Source organism: Melopsittacus undulatus, chromosome 7 (genome assembly GCF_012275295.1).
Source record: "Melopsittacus undulatus isolate bMelUnd1 chromosome 7, bMelUnd1.mat.Z, whole genome shotgun sequence".
In the NCBI taxonomy this organism is placed as follows: Eukaryota; Metazoa; Chordata; class Aves; order Psittaciformes; family Psittaculidae; genus Melopsittacus; species Melopsittacus undulatus.
This window is the reverse complement of record NC_047533.1, coordinates 53,128,066-53,149,091: the sequence shown is the minus strand read 5'-3', so window position 1 is coordinate 53,149,091 and position 21,026 is coordinate 53,128,066. Positions and strand designations below refer to the sequence as shown.

General features: G+C 35.6%; 1 protein-coding gene across 8 annotated transcripts in view; it reads right to left on the bottom strand.

Annotated features, from left to right (window-relative positions):
- The window catches only part of GSTCD (glutathione S-transferase C-terminal domain containing), a 56,947-nt gene that overhangs the window by 26,594 nt on the left and 9,327 nt on the right, over window positions 1-21,026 (bottom strand). For all 8 annotated transcript variants that reach the window (XM_031048573.2, XM_031048578.2, XM_031048575.2 and 5 more), the window contains 2 exons: window positions 18,236-18,490; window positions 17,448-17,541 (listed from right to left, as the gene is read on the bottom strand). In XM_031048573.2, the coding sequence (XP_030904433.2) occupies window positions 17,448-17,541; window positions 18,236-18,490 (349 nt within the window). The remainder of the gene's footprint in view (window positions 1-17,447; window positions 17,542-18,235; window positions 18,491-21,026) is intronic.

Below are 21,026 nucleotides of genomic sequence, written 5' to 3'. Positions count from 1 at the left end.
CCACAACAATACCACAGGCCCCAGGGTAACCTGTTCATTGGGATAGACAAGTATATGCTCTACAAGTCACTGTAAAAATTAAATAAAAAACAATGAAACAAAAACCACCTCAAAAGTAAGTTTCCTTATATCCTTTTTTACTAACTTTAAAAATCACTGGTTTTAAGCAAATATTTCACTATGATATTTATTAAAATGATGAACACCTTGTGCAAAAAAAAGCTCTACATTCATAAAATGCCTCGAACTAGATATGAGATACTACCGAATTATTAGGGATTCATTTATTCTCGCAGGAACATCAGGAAAAATTTCAGCTCATCTCCCTGATAACAAAATTATGAACAGGTAAGTTCATTCAGACTTGCACATTTTGAACTTGACACAAACCCATGTGAAGCTGCATCTACAAACAGTTGGTGTGTTCTGCAGAGAGTTACTCCAGTGATTTTCAGTCCTACTGTTTGCCATTGCAACAGCTACAAACCAATCTTTAAACCAAAACTTCTGACATTATGGCTCAAATAGGAGTTCAGTATTCATAATCTCTTCCACACATTCTACTTGCTCCCTACAAGTGAGAATCAACTGTGGTTGTAATTTTTATGCCACAATTAAAACCAGAGAGATATAAAATGTATGTGTTCACCATGAAAAAAAAAAAAAGTGGAAACGACTAAAGAAGGAATGATCTAACCGTTGTATACAAAGCAGTTAAGATCCAAAAAGTCAAGAAAGATTGATTGAAGGTATTGCTTATTTTCTGCATCACATCTTAGTTAACATCATCCAAAGTAAGAGAATTTATAATTCCAATATACAGCAAGTGGGATCACAACTGGGCCAAAGCATCCGGTAACAAGTACAAGCAAAGGAATGTTGAATACGTGCTACAGATAAGATGGAAAGTAATCCATCTGGCAGATGTTTTCTGAATAGCACAGCACAAAGGATTAAGAAGTGTTCTGGTCTCAGCTCAAATTGGTTTTTGGGCGTTTTTAGAGAAGCAGATTATTTTAATTAAGAAATCATTTTCAGTCTTTCAAGAAAGATAGGAGTATACCAAACAAATAATGGCAATGCCTCATAAAAATTTTACAGCAATAGGTTGTGTTCAAAAAACACATTACAGAATATGGGGACACTAACAATTTTGAATGATGGCTATACACACATGTACATTGGCTCTCATATATTAGATCAGGTAAACTGAGAGGAACCGCATGAACAAAATTAATTTCTAGTGTTCAAATTCTTCAAAACTGATATGTCATTTTCTAGCAGGGATATGTCATTTTCTAGCAGGGATATTTCACATAAATCTGACAAAGTTTTGGGATGAGGAGCCTGAATTAAAAAGAATGAGAGTCTAGCAACAGGCAAGCAATGAAGTCTTCAGACAAAGAATTTTAGTGTTTACATTTATATACTCAAAAAGAAAAACATCACTAGAAGGCACAATGGCTAATTTAAGAAAGCATGAAACATTCACCTGGTTTACTTATTAATTCAAAGTATAACTGCCTCCCTCAAAAACTAGTATAATAAACAAATGTTTTACAAAGAGGTCCAAAACTATCTCACCCACGGTCTATTTCAAGAATGAGGTTCTGCAAACCTGGACAAAAAATATGGAATAAAACGCTGTCACAATCTGAAGTGCCAGACTTATTTTCAGATTTGCCAGATTTTTGGTGAGTGGTGTGACAGAGTAAATAATATTCAAAGTTTAAAGTGACTAACAAATATGTCTTGTTTGAAAACTAACAGTCTGAAGCTACAGGATCGGGATGTAAAACTTGGGATGTGCTTCCACATTTCCTATACCTAAAGCATAGTGACATTTATTTTTGCTTACTTCCATTTTGCTACGGAAACCACCAAAGAATGCAAACAATTTCATGATTAGCACACATAATAAAACTGCACAGCTACTTTATGGTTAAAGAGCCAAATGAGCTGCAAGAATAAATTCAGAAGCTGTTCAAGAGTAAACACTCTTTCTTAAGCCTTGGTTCTAAATGTTACATGTGAAAAAAATAACTCTAAAACCCCTGACTACAAGACTTTCCACAGTATTTACTTACAGTTTTGTACTTCCATTGCTAATAAGAATGTATACCCATACACATATACACTGGTCCATAAACATAATTATTGTAAAGAATGTCATAAATATCTTATGATACCCTTTTATACTAAAAGGAAGTTCTTTCTACTTGCTTAATATAAAACCACACAGGTCAGTAACAAGTTTCCGGATTACAGGTAAATTAGGCTTGAAAACCATTCCATAGAGTATTCAAAAAGCAAGGCCTAAATTCTTAGGCTGTGTTACTATAGAAATAGATCTATAAATCCCAATACTAAGCAGCTGTGCATTTCAGATTAAGCTATTTACTGAACTTGCCCATATTTTCCTGGATATTCCTCCTTCTCTTAACCTTTAAAGGTGAAAAAATGGGAGAGGAAAAAATTATTCTAAAACCAGTTAAATCCCACAGTCCAGCATAACCACAGTATTCAGAGTCCAGCATGATTAAAATATAGTCATTATTACATTATCACAAATCATAAAGTTTCAATTTCATTTGAGGAGAAAAAGATAAGTCATTAGTTACTATGCAAATGTGGAAATGTGGTTCTGGCTATTTCATATTTCTTTTGTGAATCTTCTCAGGCACATCAGCTAAACCCAGTGCCTCAGCTGTTATGTGCATATTGCTATTATCCCATGTCTGAATTTTTACAGCTGAGAAGCTGTAAACGGTATAGCACAGCAATAGCAGTGGCAGACATGTACAATAAAAGAATAAAATGAAGTGTTACCACTTCCAGGAGAAATCTGTGAAAAGAGGGCTATGTTGGAAAAGACCAATCAAGGAACAACCACACTGCGACAACCTACTCATCAGAAAAGATTTTAAGTTACAGACAACTAAAGTATCTCAGAGGCTGCACAAACAAGGGGGAAAAATGCAACAATTTGATTGTACAAAGCAAAACAGGAAAAGCGATTAAGATGAACATTACAAATGCTTTCCTGTGGTATTTTTTATTTTAGTTTTAGTCTCAGTGTATGCTGAAAGACCAAACACATTAATCCATCTCCTTCTGTTCTGCAACCTCTTCCTCTTTCATCCATTAAAAATCACTAACTAGTGCTAGGCCAAATCTAACCAAGATTTTCTGGGAAATCAGAAGTCAGGAATGAGAAATGCTACAAATGTACATCCCTGTAATTATATTAATTGAATATGTGCAGATATATATTAAGCATCTTCAGACAATTGCAACTACCTGCATAAAGACAGAATGAAGACTTGATGCCATAATAACAGACATTTGGTTCAAAACCCCCCCACAAAACTAAATCATGAAACTCCTTAGTATGACCTTGGGTTTCTTAATTCAGTGATTTACAGTGATTAGAGGTGCAGTTAACTCAGCCAATTATTTCAAAACCAGTCATTCTGCTGAATTATTGTCAAAAAAAATACTACATAGGTTTTGTGTTAGCCCAGAGTTGGGCTCAGAGTGTTTTCATAGAGTTGGTGGGAAACAAATTTGATAGTAATGAGGTGGTGAAATGAACAGACTGGTCATCATCCTTTCGGATGTTCAGAATAGGAAATGAAGGATTTGATATTAGAACTAAGATACCTATAGTTTCCTGATGAGTTCTACATCCTTATCTTTTCTTCCTTAGGAAGTTACTCGGGAAATAAGCCAAGCAAAATCAAAGAACAATTCCATATATGGAGGAAATGGCAGAATCAGACTCTTCTAGGAAGAATAAGGGAAGGATTTTCCAGGCAACAAGCTCTGCTAGGACAAGGGCTCTAATTATGGGTACATGCACTATTAAACAGAAGAAAGAATTCTAGGTCAGGTGGGAGCTAAACATGTTACTGAATCACACCTCATCACACCCTACTACTACAAGACCAAAAATGCTGTTTCCTCTTTTGCAAAACACTGATTCAACACCACTCTGGGGGCTTAAATAACACATTTAACTCCACCACCAAGCCCTGCTTTTTTGACATGTAGCTTGTACTGAAAAGCTTTAACGTATATAATATTATCTATAGCACTGGTTTCAAGCCAGGTCAGGTTTCAGGTGCCCTTTAGAGCTAGCATAGCAGTATGTAGACACAAGTTCCAAACTGTGCGCTAATTTGTCACAGATACAGCAGCATGCCAGTGTCTAATTCAGATCAGACTTGTACTGCACAGAGATCGGGCAGTGAAACCATTGCTTCTGTTGAGAAACTTAAGTACTACAGGACTACAAAAAAAAACAGAAAAGTCCCTGGCCTTAGAACTCGGCAGACCCAACAGATGCCTACTATGATTGGAAAGGTCAAAATAAGCAAAGACTGAGGCATTCTCTCTTATTTGCCTAGACTGTTCTGCAGCATTACACTGTAGAAATATGTTACAGTGCTATTTGTTCAAGACAGGACAATTTAAAGCCATGCCTTTAAGACATATAGCACAAGAGCAAAGAATATAGAACTAAACAAATAGTTTTTCAGGGTTAGCTTTGTTGCTTCATCCTTTTTTTCACTTTGCTAAATATAAAAGTACCCTTTTTCCAGGAGTGTCCAGGGAGGACACTCTTCACAGCGCTGGGTTCTCAAATTACCTATATACATTTGATACTATGGTTCATTTTGAAAATGAATGATGAATTTTATGAAAAAAAGATGTAATTACATTTTTTCCCTGTATGATGAAAAATAAACTACAAACAGCAAATCCCCACTCTCATTATTGAAATGCGCATTTTGAAAAGAGGCAACACATGTACAAGTAGCTTCTGTTGGTGATACCAAAGCATAAGAATGCTACAGATAGCTAAATAATACTTCAAGCAAAATGTAACAAATATTGCTATAATACAATGGAAATAGGAGGCATGATTCAAGGTATTATATCTACAAATTGCTTTATTTCTGGCATAAAATAAGCCTGTCACTCTGCAAGTAAGAGCACCATGTTCTTTCCTAAGGATACTAGCTAGTTAAGTCCCACTGAACTTGCAGAAAAACACGTGAACCCATTGAGGATGCAGCAGGAAATGATAACTCATGAAAGTCCATGACATATACCAGTATTTCTCAACATCTTTAGGAAGCCAGTTTCCACAATCCTGAATGTCATTTATACAGCCCAGTACCATTTACAACCTGAGCTAGTTTCCAGTGCAGCCTTCAAAATATCAGGTACAAAGCCTAGGACAGCAAGGAGTCATTTTTTTTCAGCATACTTTTCCTAACAAAGGAAAGACTGCAGAAAACATGCAATGTACCTAAGAGCTTTGTCCTGTTTAGCATTTCTTCATGGAAGCATTCAGAACAGTTTAGTGTTAAAAGGTATCTTAATCTTTCAGGGTGAGTGGGATGCTGTTTTGTTTCTTATTTGTCACTAAGAATGCAGGAACACGGAAAAGATTTGCAAATCTTTTTTCTGCATTTCTATTTTTTCTATTTTCTGCATTTAAGCAGAATTTCACGAGACACATTAGAAAATCCCATGCAGAGTGTGCTGACAGAATGACTAAATGAATACTATCTCAACTGGTCTACTCAGAATACCTACACAAGAAATTTAAACATCAACACAAAGACCAACAACTCCATGACAGGGCTGCAAAAGTTTTAAAGTAACTTCTTGGCAATAGTGCGATAGCAAAGTGCAGTGAAAGCATCATATCTCCCTCTGTCATCTCTGGCATTTTAGGTTAATGTTCCACTACAACAGGGGACAAATTTTATTCATTTGACAGATTTTAATATTGGGATTATTATTCTCCAGTTCTTCTACACTTAGAAGATAATTCTACAAACAGCTGAATTTCCTACTTGCCTTCGCTCTTCGATACTTTGTAAGTTTTTAACGGATGTGAATTCCTTTTGATATTACTATGGTAAGATGCCAGAAATTTGACATGAGACATGCGCCAAAAATTAACTTTTCAGAAGCTATTCCAGACCATCTGGAGAAGATGCGTTTCAAGTACAAAATAATTAATACCACCTTCACTAAAACACTAAGCATACAGTAGTCCAGCCTTTCCTTTGTGCAATTAAAAGCTTTGAAAGTAACAGATTGCTCAGACCGGATTATGAATCACTCATAACAAAATAATTCTATTGGGGTTTTTTTCACTATTAGGTTTGGGATTTTTTTCTTAAACATATTAGTGCTGTCTACCTTCAAGTTGCTGATTACAACTTTAAATGCACAACTGTGGCCTAAAAATTCACTTTCAGGAAAAGCAAAAATAAAACTCCTGATCTCATCCAATGTGAAATCGTAACTAAATCAAGTAATGTGCTCATGGCTCTTTACATGGAATTCCAAAAACACTGAAAGTGCAGATGGACACCATAAGTAACTTCAACAGACAGAAAAATTCCTCCTTATCTCATGTTTTGCCACTTGGATTGGAAACAATTTTACCTCAAATCTGCATCAGATTGGGGGGTAGAAGAAGAAGGTATATGCAGCCACTTGCACAATGCTTACCACTTTTAAAAGTACACATAACACCTGTGTTTCTAAGCAGACACATCAGCTTCAAAGTACATTTTATAAACACAAGCCTATTGTGTTGCCTTGATGAAATGTTGTGATTCATAAACTCCTTATAAAATGTCCATTAACAGCTTATAGAAATTCACTAACACTGCACAAAACTTCACAGCATCTCAACAGTGCTTTTTACATTACAAGGAGGCATTCCCATCTCCACAATGTACATAACTGACACTGCAAAATAAGGTTCAAAACATGTTTGCCTACATTTCTGAAGGAAACCATATAGTTTAGTAACCACAGAACAAAGTTCTGTTTTATTTATTATGATCGTTGATGAATTGACTTAAAATCTAAGCAATCACGAATTCTGGAAACAATCAGTAGCCTTAGAAATGACTTCTTAAGGATATTAAATGCCAAGTAGGAGAGCTTAATAGTTTCATTAATCCAGTAAAATAAAAAACTGCAAATAAGAACACAGGTTGAATTATTGTTAACAAATAATCTACAAATAATCTAATGGGTTCTCCAAAGACCATTACAACAAAGATAACGTAAATCAGTTATTAATTATTTCAACTAACAGCAGATCATCACCTCCATCCCTCCCAAATCAGTAAGAAATAAATTGTTTTAAGGAACCTATCCCCAGAACAAAATATGAATGAGTATCAAATAACTTGAGTGAGACATGTAAATTCTTTCTATATGTGTGCCGTATAGTTCAGTTGCAGCTATTCACTGGGGTGCAGTCTTTACTGTGCCCAAGCACTGAAACTGTGCCTTCCTTCTCAAATTCAGTTAATCTTCCAATCTTAACTTCTGTGTGATTCCCCAGTGCTGATGTTTCCTTTTTTGAAAGCAAGACTGCACCAGGAAGAGAATTTGTGAGGGTTCAAAATAAGAATCTTTTTTTGACTTGTTCCTGGGGAACATTTTGAAGCATTAGCAAGACAGCTCTTCACATGCTGACTAATGCCCTCCCCTCCTGATGAAGAGGGTCACATAGTCTCATGTGTTCAGAGTGCTGCTACAAAAACAAACAAGAAAAAAAGTACTGGTTAGTTGTTTAAGATTCACCTCTTTACACCTAACATTCTCCTTTATCCCAAGGAGTATAAAACTGCAGCAGAAGAAATGAGCTGATGAAATTTCCCTCTCCATCATACCCTGCTCAACTGTTATCTCTTCTGAAGTCTTTGGAAACATTCAAGGCAGAAGGTATTACTCTGCTATGTGCTTATACATCACCTAGTACAATAGACTCTGAAATTAATGCTTTTGGGTCCTATTCTAATCCAATGAATATATCAGTTGCTAAATCATCAACTGCAATTCGAAGAAAAAAAAAAAGTTTTAAATCACTTTTTCCAACAGGTGGTCCCAGATTTTGGGATTAGGAGTTACTGAGCTGAGAATTGCCTCATAAAAAGCACCTTTCTCTGGGGCGATTCATAATCGCAGGGCACAGCTTCATCCATTCAGGATCCTTATCCAAAGAGATTTTGCTGCCCTCCTGTGGCCAGTGAAGATTTTAAGCTCTCAAAGTCACACACACCCCCACCGCACCAGCCAATAAATATGCTAAATAAAAATGATTCCACTCGACCAGTTCAGACTTTTTTCTTGAAAGACTGATGGCACAGATCAACATCACACTTTAAAGAAAGTAAAAAAGCTAAAGCGCTGTTGGTAAAGAAAGTCTCCTGATAACTCTGCTTGAAAGGCCTGCTTAGACTTTGTAGCAGAAACAGAAGAGATCAGTCATGCTCACAGTTCAGTTGACAAACTTACAACTCAGCTGTCCTTCAGTTATAATGTTTAGAAAACATCAATGCAAGTGACCTATAAAAGTACAGCAAAGAAAGGGAAAAAACTTAACTTTAGATCCTTGTGTTGATTATGCTACACAGCCATGTGAATTATGAATCCCCATACACTCAGATACGGCAAATGAATGACACTCAAAACAGCTGGAGGATGCAAGCTGTATAGTATTTACATTCTATCATCAATGTAGTTGGGATTTAAGCCTGGTGACAAAACTTGAAAAACAATCTTCAAATAAGCAGTAAAGACATTTTACACCAAGAAAAAACAGAATACTGAAGATTAAGTATCTCTTTTAAAGACAATGGTGGTGCTACAAATGAACAATTTAAATTGTACAGCAACTGGAACACTAAGATACTGGCATATTCTGGAAAAAAAAAAGAAGACTGATGTCATCAATAATTTAATATTTTATGCAATAGCATATTCATCATATTTACAGACGAAGAAAGGCATTAACTCCTCCTCATATTCCAAAAGTGAGCACATCATTACAAAAGCATGCTGAAAATCAGGTATATACATTTAAAACTGGACAAAGCATAAGAATGAATCTGCTGTAAGTTCAAACACTATATATAGTCTGTAGTAAAGTTCACATCTGCTAGTGCAAAGAGTGAAATTCCTGAAATAGGACTTCAGTTCTTCCTTGTAATAGACACAAAGTCTATTTTGACCTATTCAGAAGCAAGCAAGGGAAAATAAATGGAACATGAACAAAAAAGCCAGCATTCCTCCATCTAATTATCTGTTTATATAATTATGCTGAAGGTCTAAAACAGGCAGATTTTCCTGACAACTAGTTATCCAGCTGCCATGAGGACTTTCTAAGGGCCAGCACTGCACACATGGTTGGTATCTCTGTAATTCAGATTGGAGAGCATGTATCATAAAATGGCAACACTATAAACAGGACATGCCCTTCCCAAAACCTTGTGTAAAAAATGACCTGTACATCCACGCTATGGAGTACTTAGCAGAAACTTGTTCTCTAAACCTCTGGCTTAAGAAGTAAATAATACAACTTTGGGGCTCTGTTATTCCATGAAAAAGGAACACAGAAATATTAAAAAGGGGAAAAGAAACAAGTAAACTCTACTACAATGATATCAGGAGGAGAAGAAACACCAAATAACTTAAATGAAACAAAGGCCAGAGTTACTTATCAAGCTATTGAACATTAATTAAGGATTCCTTGGGAAGACATAGAAAATTAATTTAACACTCCTGTTGAAAAACAAACCAACCTGCTAGTCATCTATGATTCAGGGGTTCTGGTTTTTATGTCCTTCTGTTTGTGTGAGAGCTTTAGTGACAAAAGGGAAAAACCCACCGCCTAATGAATAAAACTTTTTCTATCTAGGGCAGATCGCACTCAAATTCTATCTACATGTAGCCAACTTAAATCAATGACTGTCAAATGCAGACACTTGGTAAAAGTTCAGTGATTAATCAAGAACATACTTTAACTGTCAGAACTAAGACTACTTGTAAATTAACAAAAACAAATCATGAAGAATTGCCTCCAGTTCCCAATTCATAAATCCCTAACACATTTCCACTGGCAAATTGCAGCATTTAACTTTAATTCTACAGATATGTTCAATAAACAAACACAAACCACAATGGGACTAAAAAAAGCCTCCACTGAACTTTATATACTGCATTCTATAAAACAAATCTCAGAAGCCTAATACACTCACAATTAACCAGGGTTTGTGAATTTAAAACCACACCTCTAGGGATTAAACGTCGACAAAAACTGAACTGTTATGGGCATATTCAGTATGAAAGACTAAGGCTTCAGTAATTCTCTGAGGATTTACACCTACTGTACAAAGCAAGGCCCAAAAATAAAGATGGCACTTTTCAGTATCATTATAAGCCCCATGGAAAGTCCATCAATCACCCCAACCATAATAATTTCTTACAGAACAGGCCAAACACCAATGAGAATGTGTTCTAACTGAACCAAAACACAACTATTAGAACTTGATACTATTCTTTATAGTATGATTTTCAATAAGATGCACTAACAACTGCTGGTTTTCTTTACAGATTTTGAATATTTCAGAGGTTAAGCATGTTATTTAGATCAAAACTTCACTTTAAAAATGCAACAGCCTTTGAGCAAACATAAATAAACTGAACTTGTATGCCTCATAATGCAGTTGCATTGTTTCAATGAGGCATACAAACCCTCAATGTTTCCAGAAGTGTTTGTTTCAGTAGCACATTGTACTTAAAAATCATCATTACATACTAATTTAACTTATTCATATAAGATTTTTGCCTTCTGTCTCCAAACAGGCATCTTAAAAATATAAAATGCTGCATGCCCTTCTCTTGCTCAGTTTGGTAAAAAAAGCCAATCACAGACAAAAAATTGAGGGAGAGCACAGTAATAATAGGCATAAGAACAGTGTATATTGCCATGGAAGAGTTCTCTGGTTTGTTGGAATGTATAATTTATTATTTCCAGGCACGCAAATAATTTTTGTTTAAAATATTGCACCCAAGCCCCCATCAAAATTGTCTTCAGTCCAACTATGCAATGCTATATTCCAGAACAGTCAAACAATCCAAAGAACTCACATTTGTAAGAGGAATCTAGAATTTGCAATCCTCCTTTAAAGACAAGCCACATAAAAGAGTGAAATTGCAATGATAGGCTTCAATTTTATTACACTCAGCTATCAATATTGTCTACATTCAAGCCATGAGCATTTCCCTTTTTCCTTTGTTATTGCAAATTGTTTACTTTTGCAAGTAGAGTATGAGACAACCTGGTTCCATTGCCATTGAAGGTTCTCCAGGTCTTGAACTGCAAAATACAATACAATACAATCATAAATGTGGCTTAAAAACTGTAACTTTAAGGAGAGGTTAATGAAAAGCAGCTTCAGCTGAGTTCGCCTTGGACTGTTACCCATGTGGCTTGCAGGCAAAGAGCTGTCTGATATGGAAAACTCAGTTGAAGAAGAAGGATGAGTTCCTGCTTCAGGATGCTAGAGATACTGAAATAGTCTACAAACTATTAAAAAAAAAGAAAAAAGAAAATCTTCAAAGTATTTCGGAAAGTTCTGACAGGCTTGGAAGGGAAATAGAGAACTTTAAAGCATTTCTTTTAACTCTTTTTGGTTTTATAAAATAAATGACTGCCTGGATCTCATTTTAGAAACACTGTTGCTTTTAACATCTGAAGGAAAACACATAATGCACATCTCTCAATTTGCAAGATTTTGATAACATACCAGATTCCCTAAACCAGCTTTGATTTTTAAGCATCATGTATTCTCATCTCAGAAAGCATCTCCAAAAGGTAATATCAATACAAAAAGCAGAACAAACTAAACTAACTGTGGCCTGTCTTCACAAAATGATCCTAGAACCAGCTTGGATATATTGAATCAAGCTTGAACTTCAAATCAAATCAATCTGTATCTAATAAAGCATTTATTCCACAGTTATTGTTAGTTCTGTTAGCAACTACAATTTTAACATGGACCCAAGTCCACAAACTTTACAATTGGTTAAAAGATAATTACATTGTTTAATGTTGTTTTCCTTCAATGCTGCTTAAAAAAAAAAAGAAGCAGCCACCATTAAACCATCAATAATCTCTAATCCCATGAATTTAGACAATTATTGATAGTCATTTGGTGCAGGAGTAAGACCCAAGGAATCAACATTATGTCCAGAATACAGGGAACTCAGTTGGAAGCCAGAGAAGGGAAGAACAGTAGGTATGGAGTAGCAAATTACTGACACGGTACTCAATATCTGAAAAGCACTTACGATGAACAAACTCAGTCCTTGAAAGCTAACCCCAGAGCACAAACCAAATTGCTTTGCAATAATATACATAAATGAATCTCCAAGATCAACACTTGTCCAACTGTAAAAAAAATCTGAGGTCCATATGCCAGTGAATTTTTATTTAGCAGATTCATCTTTGCCAATGAAGGAAAACACTCTTGCCACCCTAAGGTGATTTTAACAATTCCAATGTAACAGTGTCAGCAAAATATCTGTAGTTCATTTTTCTTTCTGCCAGAAAAGATTTCTATTACAATAACCCTAATATATGTTGGTCAGTAGGTTAAAAACAAAACCTGGTTTGCAAATAATTAATGCTACAAAGAAAACATTAGCATTAGCTCTGTGTGGTAACTGTGGAACACAAAGATCCTCCTTCTACAGGGAAGCAAGTTTCAGTGCCTTGTGGTTTCAATGACACATTTTGAAAGAGAATACATTGTGACAAATGTCTCCCCTACAGACATACTCCATCAACGGTGAAATGCAAAGATGGTGAAAATTTCCATCTTTCCATACTCTTAATTCATAAGCAGCTTATTTAAAAATAATGCAAGGGAAATTTTGTATACTGCCTCTCATCATACATATTGTGATGTCAGTTCTCAAAGCCACATACTAGACTTACTCATCATTTCTTACCACACTCCAATGATTTGACATAACCAGTCATAAGAAATTATGTTCAAACAGTTGCACCTATGCTTTTGCCAAATAAAACAATATCCCAATCCCCAAAATGTAGCACCTTCTTTTGGGAAAAATTACCACTACCACCAAACATAAAGAAAGGTGTCACAGGAAGAAGAGCTTCATTCTTATGTCACCATTCTTTCTGCAAATCAGACAAGCTCTCCATCTCTAATGTCAAAGTTTTGTACTCTATACCTAAATAACTGATGATGGCATCTTTAGTAAGATTCATATTCCCGCATATGTTAAAATACTCCTATTAATAAAAACAAGCCTCTCAAAAAAGAAAAGAAGAACTGAAGATCAAATTCTCAAGTGACACAAATTATTTAGGAGAAGAATATATAAAGGCAACTTCCAAATATTATATACTTCTATTTCCCAAAAAAGCAAAAAGCCCAAACAACAACAAAAAAACACACCACAATCCTCCAGGAAACCATTTGCAATATATAATGAAATTCATCTGTGCCTTATAAATCAAGGTAACAAATCTCAACAACCATTTAAAGGACAGCCTTATGTCTCAACAGTGAATGTTTAGCTTTCCAAATTTTGCCTCATTTCAAAAGCCAAACATTCTCATCTCCTAAGTCTGAAGACTTTAATAGAAATAAGGGGCAAGTATCAATCAGGGTCTACTTTTAGTCAAGCAGTTTCTGTGACAGTTTCATATAGTCATTTAATTTGGCCATCAACTTGCCACTGATCACAAAGCAAGCATAAACCAAATGCAATCAGAGTCATTCTGTCTTCAGCTAGGTATATGTTGCCTTGCAACAGATTAACACCCATTCTTACACCTGTGTGCTGGAAGCAAAAGATGTGAAAGTCCTTTTCTTTTTCCCTACCAGCTATTTTAAATTCATACATGGAAAATTTCACCTCCTCTATGAAACATTTGATCCAATCAATTCAATACAATTCAATATAAGGAATCAATTTTTCACTAAGAATAATAAAGCATATAAAATACTTGACATGCTCCACTGGGAGTCATGTTTATATAACCCAGTAAAATGCACTTGCTTAGGAGAAACCAGCCCTATGAACAGGACCATCTTCAACATTAAAGGGCTATGTGTCTTCTATTAATTGTTAAAAGCAAGCTGCACTTGTAAAATACATTAATTTATTTTGATCTAGTCTTATTTATTTGCCTACATGTTTTAAACTGATGACTTCTACCTCAAACTCGTATCTCCTTCTGTGCACACACTCTGATTTTTATTATAGTGGTCCCTCCACATTTGCCTGTCAGTAGCTGTATTACAGCTAAGGCATTCTTTTCTGGTCTACTACAATTCCTTCATTTAAGAGAAAAAAAAATTATGAGGAAAAGGGTATTACAAGCTCACAGAATGTAGTTTACTACTTGCTACATACATTCTGTGAGCAGTTTCCCACTTTGGAAAGAAGACTGTAAGTTAAACACTACTTTTTTACATAAATACCATCTCATGCACCCTTTGTCACGCTAGCTAGTAATTTCAGAATAAGATACCACAAGTAAAGCACTTTTAAGTACTTCCTGCTTAACAAGTATTTCAACTGATGAGAACAGAAGTTAGGGTTTGTGAGACTATGTGTCAGTTATTATCCATTCTCAAATTTCACAGTTGCTGTTTTAATGAAAGAAAAAATATTCTTGTTAAAAAAAATATTTCTCCCTTTGAGTCACAGTGAACACATTACGTGATGGAAAAAGGCCAGTACCAAAGGCTTACATCCCCATATTTCATTAGAATAATAAAACAGCAACAAAAGTTATAACTCTCCATCCCCACATACATTCACTTTCCCTCTCCCCTTAATGTGCCTTGGGTAAGGCCAAAGGAAGCACCTCTGATTATAACAAGTCAAACTGATTTTGATATCTACAAAGCCTTTGCGTGAATAGGAAATTAACCTGAAGACAAGGAACGGTTCCATACATACACAAGATGAGGAACACAAGTAAAATCTCCAGGGATTACTGAAGTTCCAAAAAAAAAAAAAAAAAAAAAAAGGAAAAAAATCCTTTACTACTGCTTAACATGAACTATGAAACCACAGCCCCATTTCTTTGTTGGCCTCAAATCTAATTAAATATAACTTTGTTTTTCAAGGCGTCACATTTAATCAGCAGTAGCACACAATTTCCACTCAGCATTCTTATTTCAACAAGCCCTCTTCCCAAAACTTCAATCACAATCTTGTCTGGGAAAAAATGAAAGCACTTCCTATACTGACATCATATGATTATTTCCCTGTAGTACTGATGCAAGTACCTCATTTCCCTTCAGTCTCAAATTGTGACCACCTACACTTTCATATTCTTACCTGCCACGCTCTTCTTTTACTGTCTGTACGCATCCACAACCTTATCTACCTTTACTTCTAAATGTAAACATGACTCCAGTAGAATCAATCCCAGAACTTGCACATACATATAACACAAATTCTGTGTTACCTAAGCTGACACAGAGCAAAGAAAGTGTATCACGTATGCTATTAAATTAGGATTTCCCAGCAAATGAAATTTCCTGGGGATAAAGAACCAAAGTGAGTTTTAACTGAAACATCTCCACTTTGTCCCAGCTGCTATAAACATTAAGAAGAGGAAATTTATTTACCAGTTATAGAAGTAATGTGTTTGAAAGCTTGAATTCCATTACTCAAATCTAATTTAAAACTCTCATATTCAGTGACTATTTTCTTATCATACCAGGTAGGATTTAGTAGTAAAATATTGGAAATTCATACAACAACGATTAGGCTGTACCAGCAAAAGAATCAAGAAACTGAGAACTGTACCACTTAAAACAGCAGAGGTAAGCATGCAGATGTATCCAACTGAAAAGTAAAATCAATTCTCATATCAGGAAATTTCTTTTTGTCCTATGTGACTCTGTTGCTCCTGGACTAAAATCACAATGATTTGGAGGTTCCCTAAATTAGAAAATGGCATCAGCATCACTCTGATCTTGGGTGGAGAGAGACAAAATCTGCCTCTCAGCACTTGCCGAGCTAGCAAATTCTTCCCCCAAATTTAACTGAAACCCAATTTCAGATATCGACATCATTAGCAACTATTTCGGCAAATGTGAAAAGAGAACAAACACGCACGGACTCAGGCAAGAAACAGGAGGACGTGATTGTTCCCCCAGTCAAATCTAGTCCTTCCAGCACAAAATTTCCAAATATATATTCAAAACGTGTTCTTGTATGTTATGCATCTTTTTCAAAATTTTATTTCAAAGAAATATCTTGCCAAAAGTATGAACTAAAATTTACAGCCAAAACCCTGAGCACTGGAAACAAGCAAAACTGTTTATTCACTTCCAAAAAAATACTGGAACTTGTTGTAGAAGTTAAACACATGTAATCCTCCCTAAGCATTTCAGCAGCCAGACTACAGAGCTATTTTAACGTAAGAAGAATATCCAAAACATTCACATAAGGTCTAAAGAAGCATGACATAATGCTGACATATGCAAACCCAAGTTTTGGGTTTTTATTATTCTCTCATGCAGAAGGAAAGAAAGGATCAATCATTGAAGCAGGGTGTGCAACTTCCCAGTAAGGTAAACAGTTAATGTTAGGAGGATGGACACTATATAAAACCGTAAGTATACTCATGGTACACATAATGGGTCTTGTGCACTACAAAGATCCAAACTAGAGGAAACCAACTTCAAATTTATTTTTATAGCCTGTGTACTGTAGATAGGCATACATGCTTGTATTTAGACATATTAAACAACATATTAGTCATTGAAGAGTATCTGTATGTTGCATGTATATTTCTGTATTCTTTAAATCAGAAGTACTCTCCCACTGAGGCTAGGCTGACTGCAGTATCTAATTTATGCTATTTACACAAAGAACACAATCTTTTTTCTTCCCTGTGTGAAGGAGTTATTGTCCACTAACTTCTTACTGTCTGACCGTAGCTATAAGAACTTTTAGAGGAAACTCTACTGTGTAGTGGAAGAGGTATTTAATGTAAGTAATGAAAATAACAAACATTATGATAAACCAGTTTTTTCTCTGCAGAACAATAGCCACTAGGCAACAAACTGCCCTGCAATACAGCAGAAGAAACAAACATTACAGGACAGGACAAAAGGAAAGACTCACTCATATGTAGCTACTAAACTTTGCTAATGAATATTATTTTCATCAGACTAAATCAGCTGCTGCTGCTTTGGGAGACATAGCCTACGTACAATATTCATGACAATTATAGCAACACCATTTAGTCAGAATTTACTGTACTATACATGAAGATAATCTCAGGAAAGTAGGAAACAGTGAGGAAAAAATATGGTTCAGAGACAAGGTCAAGCTTTTACTCCCAGTTTGGCCACCAGTTGTTGACGACCTGAAGGAAGTCACCCCACCATGTGTCTCACTTTGAGTGTATTTCAGAACAGATTTAAAACTTCTTACCTGTGTTACCTAGCTCTGGAATATATTGAAAAGTGATGTATCTTCCTATGAAAGAGTTGAGTAGCTTTTCCAGAAGACAGCACTGTTAAATACGTACACACATACAAAAAAACCCTTACCTTCTCCAGGACTGACCGCAGATGGTAGATGGGTCCAGTCTAGGGTCCAAGTGGGGCATGGATGAGGAGCAAACTTTGCTTCAACACCATTCTCCTATGAGAAAAGAGAGGGGACAGGCCTTGAGACTCTGATCCTTTACCCATCAAAGTTGGTAAAAATTCCTACTGAATTTAATGGCATTGAATCAAACTGTGCAACTAACTTTCAGCCTAACTGAAACTGAACACACATCTGAGTCTACAGTTTATTGGTTTCAAATTATGTATTTCTTTCATTTTCCCAAAAAAAGCTTTGTTAATTTTCTTTAGGAAATGCTGTCAGCCTCTACAAAAAAAAAATATTGAGAGTTATGGAACATGATGGAGAATTTTCTTTAACAAAACTTACTATGGTTTCCAGATGTTCAAAGCTCTAATCAAACAGCAAAAACCCAACAGAAATGATACAATAATGAGGCCAAGCATAGAAGCAATGGGTTTTGTCATCTGTTATATTAATAACTTTAAAAGAGGAATATAATACCGCAATTCAAACAACAATTTACTTTAATTATTCAGAATTATTGATAAGGTTTCCAATGGTCCCATCTTTGCTCAATTCTTGAATCAACTGTCAAAAATGTAAAATCATTTCTAAGTCAATGCGTATCAAACAGAAGATAGGCAAAGGGTATTAAAACTGTTCATTGGCTGTGATACTTTACTTTTGCTATTCTAATAGATTTTACCTATTCCAAATCAAGCAGACTGTTACAACTAAAAATAACTCATTAAAAAGCAAAAATTACCATTAACTTAGTCATAGTTGGCCTTGGACCCCCTATAAAATGACTGTCTTCATTCTCCTCTTCTAATTCATCAGGAACTGAAGAGAAGTCTTGTAACTGCTCCTCTGAAGCAGACATCAACTCTGGAAGCCGGAGAAACTCCATATTGCATTTGGCAGCAGCTGTCTTTACTCCAGGTACTTCTTGAACTCTTTGATACCAGCTGGATATCAGAGGTAAATTTAAAAGTTTTTTGCCTTGGGTTTTGCAGGAAACCTAGAAAAATAAAATGAAAAGGTTACTTGCTACTGTAAACTTCTTCCTACAAGGCACAGGAAGGCATGAACTACACAAGCGAGCTCAGCTCCATGCCAAGCATGTTTAATCATAGCAAGATGGTAATGCAAAAAGCTAGCTAGTTAAAAACTCGGTCCTGCAGGTGGAATTGCCAGTTGGCTATTTAGACTTTATCTGCAATTGCCACTTGCTTAATAGGATGCAAAGGTTTACATGATCAATTTTAATCATAATTTCAATCAGTAACAGGAAAACATTACTTAAATAATATTCTTAATTATCTGCTATTTCTTAGCAAGGGAATAATTAATTTTTGTTGGTAATCATAAAACAAACAAACAGAAAACCTAAAAACAACCCAAGAAAACAACAAGCACAAAAAACTGCACAAAAACAAACAAAAAACCCCAGGCAGTAATTTGAAACAAATACTGATGTCTATGCAAGACACTATGGCACCTAAATGCTGCGGCTTTCCACAGGCACCTTACAGCCCTTAAAACTCACCACTGACAGCTGTTTTGCTGGCAACCCAACCTTAAACGCCTTTGACTATGTGGTAACAGCACAACAGGCACTGGCACACATTGTCCCTGATCTTTATGGACATTTTTGCACTACATCTGTGACTTTTTTTTTTTTTACTAGCACCAAATCCAAAACTTTTTATTAAGGTCATATATTTACTCAAGCTTTTTTACCATCTTAACTTCATATACAAAAATGGTAAATAGTAGACTTCTTGGCTGAATTAAGTATATATGATGGTGAGATGAAACAGCCTTCAGTAGAAATAGAATTTTAAGTGTAAAATAAAACCAAACCCAGAACACCTGTTTAATTAAGAAGATAATGCACATATTTAAAAAAGATACCCAAATCATATTTTTAGATGAAGATCAGCTAATTTTAAAAAGGATGCATGTGATGAACTTAAGCAATTTTTGTTCACGTTCCCAAATGTTTTGGAATGGTGAAGAGTATCTTTGTACAGGAGAGGTTGTGAACTTTCCGTCCTTAAAGTCACCCAAAACCTGATTGGACATGGCCCTGGGCAAGTGGCTCTAGCTTATCCTGCTGTGAACAGGAAGGTTACATAAAATGACCTCCAGAGGCGCCCTCCAACCACAACTGTTCTGTGATGCTGTGCTTGCTTTAACAGAAAATTAAAAATCACCATTACAGGAAAAGGCAGACAAGGCCATAAGGAAGCAGTACCCCTCCACATATCTGTCTTCAGTGTAAAAGTAGAAGCTGGGAAAGCACATTTGAAATTATGTAAAATTTCAAGCAGCTTTCTTGCATGCCACATCTATAATGTTCTTAGGGTAATCACAAGTAATTAGTAACAGCTACAGGAGCCAAAGGAGGATGAACTTGGTAATTTTAGTATCCAATATCCTAATAGTAACACAGGCAGAAATACATTAATTCAGTTAAGGAAGAAGTCTTTTGGAAAGCAATTCTAAGAGACACCGTTACACTTGATAACAAGTGTTCTAAATTGTATTTCAAAAAGTGAATGGTGGTTTCTCCCAGATGGAGAATGGAGCTTTTGTTATTCTTCCATTAATTTTAAACAGTTACAACTAATAGAAAGCGTAACAAAGCTAACCTCAGACAGATAACAGAAATGGAATGAGGTAATAAAAAACAACTCTTCAGCTTCATTATCTTACTTTTGGTAATTACAACTACAATCTCCTAGACAGGTCTCCTTGTATTTATTGTATGATGCTTTCCAGACACATACACATTGAGGAATTCATTATTATTCACACCCTTAAAGCAAAGTGGAAGTGCAACTACCATGATTTTATTTTAACAATCCAGGAAGTTCTGTTATGTAAGTGACAAATAACATTTTAATACAGAATTAAACTCCAGTACTTCCATCAACAAGAACAGTTGCATTTCCAACCCACTGCCTGCAAGAAGCTTTCAGATGCAAGTTACCACATTTTGATGATCACTGGAGGAATCAGGGTATAATTGCTCAGAAGACAGTAACTGACCAGAGAACAGAAATAAAATAACATTGTCCCAGAGCTCTTGTAATTTAGGTTAAAATGAAACTGAAGGCCAAATTTTTTAGGACTATCCTTGGTGCAAGGTAACAAAAATATATTATACAATATATAGTTCATAAGCTGCAGACCACCAGGGCTCAAGGGTCACACATGAAAAGCATATAAATACAGTATTCTTAGCTGCTCATGGTACATAGAATCACAGAATCAACTAGGTTGGAGAAGACCTTTAAGATCATCAAGTCCACCACAAAAGCATGTCACTAAGGGCCTCACCTACACGGTGTTTGAACGCCTCCAAGGACAGAATATGCTCTTCTTACTAAAAAGTCCTTGGAAAAATAAAGACAACTGAAATACATTAAAGTTCTCAAACAGTAGGAAATTATTTTGTCTTACTGGTTTTGTTTTGTATCATCCATACAGAAGTTGCTGTTATGTGATTTGTAGCAAACAAAGCAGAGATTAAGCATCCCAGTTCAAAG